Source organism: Microtus oregoni, unplaced genomic scaffold (assembly GCF_018167655.1).
Source record: "Microtus oregoni isolate MIOR12 unplaced genomic scaffold, Mior012 000012F_ref0000307, whole genome shotgun sequence".
Lineage (NCBI taxonomy): Eukaryota > Metazoa > Chordata > Mammalia > Rodentia > Cricetidae > Microtus > Microtus oregoni.
The window spans coordinates 47,638,881-47,647,474 of NW_024543071.1; the positions used below are offsets into that span (position 1 = coordinate 47,638,881).

The 8,594-nt window shown below is 45.9% G+C and overlaps 1 protein-coding gene across 2 annotated transcripts; it reads left to right on the plus strand.

The window, feature by feature from the left end:
- The first annotated feature begins 18 nt into the window (after window positions 1-18).
- On the plus strand, window positions 19-6,578 carry Tmem138 (transmembrane protein 138). 2 transcript variants are annotated; one of them, XM_041661871.1, is made up of 5 exons: window positions 19-153; window positions 1,646-1,817; window positions 2,046-2,217; window positions 5,747-5,822; window positions 6,050-6,578. In XM_041661871.1, the coding sequence occupies exons 2-5, from the start codon at window positions 1,690-1,692 to the stop codon at window positions 6,160-6,162; spliced, it is 489 nt and encodes a 162-aa protein (XP_041517805.1). In that variant the 5' UTR covers window positions 19-153; window positions 1,646-1,689; the 3' UTR covers window positions 6,163-6,578. The 2 variants fall into 2 exon arrangements, with proteins under 2 accessions (XP_041517805.1, XP_041517804.1); XM_041661870.1 differs by having other exon boundaries at window positions 54-153; window positions 1,551-1,817.
- Window positions 6,579-8,594: the final 2,016 nt, after the last annotated feature.

An 8,594-nucleotide genomic window follows, 5' to 3' on the forward strand; every position in this document is an offset into this window, starting at 1 on the left:
GTTCCCATGACAACCGACTTTTTTTTTTTCTTTAAGCTGAGTGTAGGTGATGAGTCGAGCATAGAGTGGCCAGAAGTCAGATTTTTTTGTTGCTGTTGCTTTTGCTATGGGCTTCTTGCCGAGGCATTCCGGTCTGTGAGAGGATTGGGAAGGGTAAGGAAAACCTCGTTAAACTGGAGGGTGATCGTCTGCGTAGCTAAAGGGAGGGGTGTTTCTCAGGGATGCTCACAGTGATCCTCGATGGAGCCTAAGTGGTGTGTTTGGCTCTACTCTCGATCTGGAGAAAATGACTTGAATTCCAGTGTCCCTGCCTGTCGCCAGGGGATAATTCTTTCCTACCATGCTGATTATTGGGAGGATTAAAGAAAATTCTCTTGGTCAACAAGATTATCCTGGCGCAGGTACCTAGGAGAGAGATTATGAGTGTGAAAACTCAAACCCAGGGAGCTACATTCATATATCCGATTGCATGGGGCTTTTCCACCGCGGGAGATGAACAGGGCATTGACCCCTCAAAACCTCTGCAAAATGGGGGCTGCATGCACTAACCTGGCTGCTTCGCAAGTCCAGGCAGTAAGTAAGGTTGTGAATATATGCTCACTTTCTCCTGCTGCTGTGTGTCTGTCATAATCTTAATAAGCTCTTCTAGGAAAGGACCGTGTCCTCTTAAGAGAACATACCCTCCACCTTCTTAGATATCACTCTTATCAGTTATGAAATAAACTGGCTGTACAGTGTCTCCATCAGAACACCACTCTGCCACTTACTGGCTGTGTAATCCTGGTCAAATAAGTTACCTTTCATGAATTGGGGAAAATACTTCCTTATGAGATTATTATAAGATTTAAGTAATATCTGTAATAGAAACAGTTCCCAGTGTTGCATGTAATATATAAGGATTTATTACTATAACTATTACTACTACTACATGACCAGGCTGCCACTTCTCTGAAGCACCTGTAAATATTCCTGGTTAGACCTATGCATTTGTCAGGTGTGGTCAGGCACTCCTGGAAAACAAGCACTTGGGAAGCTGAGGCAGGAGGGTCAAGAATTCTAGACCAGTTGGGGCTACATAGCAAGATCTGGTTAAAAAAAAAAGAAAAGAAAGGGGGAAGGAAGAGAAAAGAAAAGAGCTGTATATTTAAAAGGATCCAGGCATGGAGAAAAGTCTGATGTTATTAGTCTCTAGAAAGAATACCAAGTTGAGGTGCAGTGGGGCAGAGTCGGGATGGGCGTGGTTTGGTTTTGTCTTGTTTTGTCTGAAGAAGAGGCTTGGCTAGCGTAACCCATGCTGGCTCAAACTCTCAAGCTTCTTGTTTCTGGATCCTGAATATTGTGATCACAAGCGTGTGCCACTATGCCTGGCTTTTCTGGGTTTTCGTTTTCTTTATTGTTTTGTTTTCTTGGTGTTTTGCATACTGATGCTCAGTAAATGTTTAATCCTAGGCTTCTGATACTGCCTTCCTTGCCCATCTTCCCTCCCTCTGTCCCTACTTCTTTACTTCCTTCCCTCCCTCCCTTCCTTGATTCTTTCCCCTCCAAACAAGTCCTTGCATTAGAGCCAGGGAAACAGCTCTGATTTGAAAAAACTAGACATCTCTCCCCAAGTACCTGGCAGAGAACCAGAAGTTATTTTCTATAGAACTGTGGAATGTGCACTTGGAAGTCCCACAAAGCAGACAGAAGATGCTCCAAACCAGCAACTACAGCCTGGTGCTCTCGCTGCAGTTCCTGCTGCTGTCCTATGACCTGTTTGTCAACTCCTTCTCCGAGCTCCTCCGAATGGCTCCTGTCATCCAGTTGGTGCTTTTCATGTGAGTATGGGAGACAGGCTGGAGAGCCGAATCCAGTGTGTCAGCTCTGACTGTCACACTTGAGCATTTTTAAAGTCATTAGTGTGTCCAGAAGTCTGTGCTGTCGGGAGGTTTGGGGCGACAGTCACAGAGAAGAATGGATCTCACGGCGTCCCTTAGAACTTAGGGCCATCTCTGAAGTCCTTACATAACCCCCACTTGGCTACACTTTGTTTTATGTGTCTACAGCATCCAGGATATTGCAATCCTCTTCAACATCATCATAATTTTCCTCATGTTCTTCAACACCTTCGTCTTCCAGGCTGGCCTGGTCAATCTCCTGTTCCATAAGTTCAAAGGGACCATCATTCTGACCTCTGTGTACCTCGCTCTCAGCATCTCCCTTCATGTCTGGGTCATGGTAAGAGTGAAAGCTCTCAATTCTTACATATTTAATTTTTAAAAATTATATATAGATATTGTGCTGTGTCCGTGTGTAGATGGCTAGAGGTGTGGGGCCCAAAGGATAACTTATGGGAGTCAGTTCCCTTCTTCCATCATGTAGGCTCTGGGGATTAAACTGAGGTCATCAGGCCTGGCAACAAATGCCCCCAACCACTGAGCTATCTCTCACGGCCCTTTCACATCTTTAAAGAGCTAGAATAGCTGAGCATGGTGGCTAAAACATGTCATCCTAGCACCCAGTCGGCCAAGGCAGGAGGATTACCACAAATTCAAGGCCATCCTGAGCTACACAGTCAAATTCTAGGCCAGCCTGGGCTATAGTATAAAACCCTGTCTCAAGGGGGGGGGGGGAAGCAAAATGTGGTAGTATATACCTGTAATCTTAGTTCTCTGAAGGCCATAGCAAGTCAGTTTGGACTACATGGAAGTCCACTAGCAAGCTTGGCTGAGCCACTCTTCCAACTCAGAACCTTGGATCCAAAATGAGCACACAACTGGCCCGAGAAAAGGCTCAGCAGTTATGACTCCTGAGCACTTTGATCTGGATTTGGCTCTCAGCACCCACATCAGATGGTTCACAACCCTTTGTAACTTCAATTCTAAGGGATCCAATTCTGGCCTCTGCCTACACTGGCAAATACATGGTACACATTTACACACAAAGCACTCACATATACACATAAAAGTAAGTCAGTTGCCAGACATGGGTGGTGCACACCTTTAATCCCAGTAATTGGGAGGCAGAGGCAGGCAGATCTCTGTAAGTAAGCTAGAGACCAACCTGGTCTACAAATCCAGGCCAGCTAGAACTACATAGTGTTATATCCCATGTCAAAAAAAAACAAACACAAAAATAAATTAATCTCTCTCTTTTTTAAGAAGTATATAAAAAACATGAGATATACAAAGAGATGAAAGAATTAGGAATGCAGAAATCAGAAGTCATGAAAACCAGATCTGATATGGTATCTTTGTGAGATAGATGCTTTATATTCAAGCTGTTGATATGATTAAATCCTACACAGACAAATTTTGATTTAAAACAACAACGAAAAACAAAAACAAAACACCAGAAAGAAAATAGTAAGGGCTAGGGACGATAACTCAGTAGCAGGGCTCAGTGCCCTGGGTCTGATCAAACCCTGTCCTGCCAAAAGAATATATAAGTAGAAGTCTCTATCATTTGGAAACTCTGGTAGAAGGCGGGCAGATGGTGTCTGGGCTGGAGTATAGCATATGGCAGTTCATAAGGCACTTTGGCAGCTTTCTGGCTTCAGGAATCCAGGGACTCTTCTATTTGTAGCAGTCAGTTTACCTTTGCTACAGATAGGCCTACCAGGGTGAAAACAGGAAGTCGCGTCTGTTTTGTGGGTAGGTGGGTGTTGATGAGGGATATTAGATGTTAGCGTCCTGTGGTTAATATTATAGGCATTGGTTGTTTCTGGAAAGCAGCCACCCAAGAGTGTTGCTTCCCTTTATGCTCTGAGTCCCCACAAACTCAATCCCCAAGATGCTTCTCTTTAGTTTTCCTGTAGGCTCCAGAACAGATCCAGTTCTCATGGTTTCAGATTGCTTTTTTAAGAATATTATTTGAAAGTCTATGTCAATGCATGTGTGTGTGTGTGTGTGTGTGTGTGTGTGTGTGTGTAGGCAGTTTTTCGCCAGAACCATGATTAGTTCTGTTTCACCAGCTGCTTCCCAAATAACCATTCAGAGACTCATTATTAATTATAAATGTTTGACCTGTAGCTCAGGCTTATTACTAACTAGCTCTTATAACTTAAATTAACCCATTTCTGTTGATCTCTGTACTGCCCCGAGTCTTGTGACTTTTACCTCTCCTGCATGTTCTGCTTTTTTTCTGTCTGGCTGGGACTCCTCGACTCCAGCCCTCCTCCTCTCCAGCATTCTCTCTGCTCCCCAAATCCTGCCTGGCTATCAGATTTTTATTAACAATGGGAGCAACAAGGTACAAATGGATTATCCCACAGTGTGTGTGTGAGCCTGAGTGTGCACAGGTGCTCCAGAAGAAGGTTTTTGATCTGTAGCTGGAGTTACAGGGAGTTGTGAGACACCCATTGTGGGTGCTAGGAACTGAACTCTGGTCCTCTGAAAGAGCAGCAAATGCTCTTAACCATTGAGCTGTCTTTCTAGCCCCTCTCTCCTTCCATTTTCACATTTATATGGGTTCTGGGAAGGTCTTGCAGGTTTCTTCTCTTTACAAATTTCTTCCATTGTTTGGATAGCTCATGTATCTCTTATATGCTTATTTTGCTGAAGCTTATTAAAATCCCTGACTCTGAGTTAGGGGTGTGGCTCGAGAGGTAGAGCCCTTTCCTAGAATTTGGGAGGCCCTTGCCTTGGTTCTCAAAACCACCAACAAAACAAAGCAGTCATTTTTTTGCTTCTCATTGGTCCCATGGTGTGAGCACCCCTGGGACCGCAGAGAAGCAGCAGAGCTCATAGGAATGGGTGCCACTGGGGCCGCAGAGAAGCTGAGATCTCACAGGAAAGTAGCAGAGCGGTGGGCAAGGGGCTTCCTCTATCAGAGTCTATGCTCTGCTTGCTGGAGCCTATGTTCAGACTGTTGATGTGATTAAGCCTGAGCCTAAATGCAGGCGGGACAGTGAGCAGGAAAGTCCTGAGATCATTTCTCCTTGACAAAGACAATAGAGTGGAAGGAGATAAATTCCTCAGTTCAAGCTTAAAGGAGATACCTTTGGAGCAAAAAAAAAAAAAAATAAACGGGGCAGAGGCCAGCTGAGAGCTGGTAAGATGGCTAAACAGGTAAAGGAACTTGCTGCCAAGCTTAATAACCTGAGTTTGATCCCTGGGACCTACACGATGGAAGAAGAGAACTAACTTCTACACGTTGTCTTCTGTCTCTGCATACATGCTATGGCACACTGGTGCCTGTACACACACACACACACACACACACACACACACACAATTTTTTTAATTAAAAAAATTTTTTTTTGAGACAGGGTCCTACTGCTATAGTTTTGATTGGCCTGGACTCACTATTGTAGGCCAGGCTACCCTCAGATTTACAGCAATCTGCCTGCCTCTGCCTCCTAAGTGCTGGAATTAAAAGGTACCACTATGCCCAACCAAAAATTCTATTTATTTACTTTATGTCTATGAGTGTTTGCCTCATATGTGCAGCTTGTGCAGGCCTAGGGTCCACAGAGGCCAGAAGAGAGCATTGGATCCCCTGTAACTAGAGTTCTAGGAGGTTGTGAGACATCATATAAGTGCTAGGAACTGAACCTAGGTCGGTGCTCTTAACCACTTAACCATCTTTGCAGCCCCAGAAAAAAAAATTTTAAGGAAGAGTTTGAGGCTCCCCTGAGAAATATACTTTGAGCTTATGAAAAAGAAGTAAGGTTAGCCTGATTTTCAACCAAGTGTCTTTGCTGCAGCTAAGCAGATTGGAGATGTAATGGCCTTCAACCTTTCCTTTCTGCTCATGTCTCCTTTAGAACTTGCGATGGAAAAATTCCAACAGCTTCATTTGGACAGATGGACTTCAAACACTATTTGTGTTCCAGAGACTAGGTGAGAAGTGGAGCAGCCTGGGGGCCTGCTGTGTCTCTGGAGCACAGCCTCCATCCTGGCTTCCCAGGGATGCTTAGGACAGACACACACAAAGGCAAGAGGAAGGGCTGCCCCTACTCTTCCTGGGAGACAGGGAAAAGTGCTTGGGTGGTGCCAGGGCTGCCTGGGCTTCCCCTGCAGGGGCCTCTGGGGACGCCCCTGAGGCTGCCCTCTGCTTTTGTCCTCAGCGGCTGTGCTGTACTGCTACTTCTACAAGCGGACAGCTGTGAGGCTGGGCGACCCCCGCTTCTACCAGGACTCACTGTGGCTGCGAAAGGAGTTCATGCAAGTCCGAAGGTGACCGCTTCATGTCCTGTGGATGAATACCTTTCCTTCCTCGTAGAAGCCGCCTGGGCTGCTCTCCAGGGAAGGACATGGACGTCCTAAGGCATGCTCAGCCTTCAAGAAGGAGGACTCTCCAGGCATGGTTGGAAACTGAGGCAGGAGAACTGTTGTGGGTTCGGCTACCCTGGGCCTACCTAGTGAGTTCTAGGATAGCCTGCAGGAGGAGACTCTATCTCAAAAAGAAGACCTTCCCTATTCCAAATTAAAGTTGTTTCCCTGAGACCATAGAACAAAGGGCAATCTTGCCTCCTACCTCTGTCCATCCAGTCTCTTCTCCCCCTGCTCTCCTGATACTGTACTTGAGTGACAGGGCTGCAGACAATGACGGCGTGTCCTCCTGACTGACTACACCTTGTTCCTTTAGATTTTATACCCAGGTACTTTTTTATAGTTCTAAAAGGAAATAAATTGAATTCTTTTTTTCATAAATGGTAAAGTTTGTCTGTCCAAGGTGTCCTCATGGTGAAGAGGTATACCGAGTCAGAGAGTCTCAGCATCTCTTTGACCCATGGGGTAGATCGAATTGTAAACTAGATAGAGATGCACACTGGGCTGCAGTAAGAAGACTGTCTCAAACAAAACAAAACGAAAGAGTTCTGGTACTTCTTTGGAAAGTCAAGGTGTGATCTCATGCCTGCCCCCAGCCCTGGAGTTCCAGGTTTCTGTGCTTCCTTCAGATTCTAATAGAAGCTAAAATTGCCCTCAGAAGAAAAAAAAAATGCTCCAGAGCCTGTTGGGCAAAGGAAAGTTTTAGAATTTATATGCTATTTTATTTATTTATTTATTATTTATTTATTGGTGGGGCCTTTCAAGACAGGGTTTCTCTGTGTAGCCTTGGCTATCCTGGAACTAGCTCTATAGACCAGGTTGGCCTTGAACTCACAAAAATACTTTTGCCTCTGTCTCCCTAGTGCTGGGTTTAAAGGCATGCACCATCACCACCTGGATGTATGCTACTTTCTTTTTTTCATTTTTAAAGATTTATTTATTTATTTATTATGTGTACAACATTCCTTCCATGTACACCTGCACACCAGAAGGGGACACCAGATCTCATTACAGATGGCTGTGAGCCACCATGTGGTTGCTGGGAATTGAACTCAGGACCTCTGGAAGAACAGTCAGTGCTCTTAACTGCTGAGCCATCTTGCCAGCCCCTGTATGCTACTTTCTATTGCTAGAGAAACATGTAACAAACCATCCCCAAACTCGGGAGTAAGCACCCCTCTGAGTTGGCCGGCACATGGTGGGGTTCAGCTGATCTGGACTGGTAAGGGTAATTGCAGCTGGGCCTGCTCAGGTCTGTTTGTGGTCAGCTGTGATAATCTTGGACGTTTTATTGGACTAACCTAGGATGACCTCAGGAGGAATAACAGTTTACTAGACTGTGGGTCTTATGACTCACAGCAGCAGACTGCTGGGTCTGTGCACATGACAGTGGCCTAGGAGCAGGAAAAAACATGTCCCATTGTATTCAGAGGTCAGTCCTCTGTTTCAGTTTTCAGTGGTCAAAACAAGTCATGTGATCTAAAACAAGGTCCAAGTAGAAAGCAGCACAAAGTTTCAAGGCGGAAGGTCTGGAAAGGACTGGGAGTGTGGCTCAGTGCTAGAACATGAACATAGCATTGCTGGAGCATGAGCACAGTATGTGCTGGAGCATGGACATAGCATGTTCTGGAGCATGGACATAGCATGTGCTGGAGCATGAGCATGGCATGTGCTGGAGCATGGACATAGCATGTGCTGGAGCATGGACATAACATGTGCTGGAGCATGGACATAGCATGTGCTGGAGCATGAGCATGGCATGTGCTGGAGCATGGACATAGCATGTGCTGGAGCATGGACATAACATGTGCTGGAGCATGGACATAGCATGTGCTGGAGCAAGGACATAGCATGTGCTGGAGCATGAGCATGGCATGTGCTGGAGCATGGACATAACATGTGCTGGAGCATGAGCATGGCATGTGCTGGAGCATGGACATAGCATGTGCTGGAGCATGGACATAGCATGTGCTGGAGCATGGACATAGCATGTGCTGGAGCATGGACATAGCATGTGCTGGAGCATGGACATAGCATGTGCTGGAGCATGAGCACGGCATTGCTGGAGCATGGACATAGCATGTGCTGGAGCATGGACATAGCATGTGCTGGAGCATGGACATAGCATGTGCTGGAGCATGGACATGGCATGTGCTGGAGCATGGACATAGCATGTGCTGGAGCATGAGCATGGCATGTGCTGGAGCATGGACATAGCATGTGCTGGAGCATGAGCATGGCATGTGCTGGAGCATGGACATAGCATGTGCTGGAGCGTGGACATAGCATGTGCTGGAGCATGAGCACGGCATTGCTGGAGCATGGACATAGCATGTGCTG

What these genes read in the sequence shown, in the direction of transcription:
- Tmem138 (XM_041661871.1), top strand. Translation starts at nt 1,690, where the DNA reads ATGCTCCAAACCAGCAACTACAGCCTGGTGCTCTCGCTGCAGTTCCTG. An exon ending in CCCTTCATGTCTGGGTCATG is followed by an intron (nt 2,218 to 5,746) that starts GTAAGAGTGAAA and finishes TGTCTCCTTTAG; the next exon opens with AACTTGCGATGGAAAAATTC. An exon ending in ATTTGTGTTCCAGAGACTAG is followed by an intron (nt 5,823 to 6,049) that starts GTGAGAAGTGGA and finishes TTTTGTCCTCAG; the next exon opens with CGGCTGTGCTGTACTGCTAC.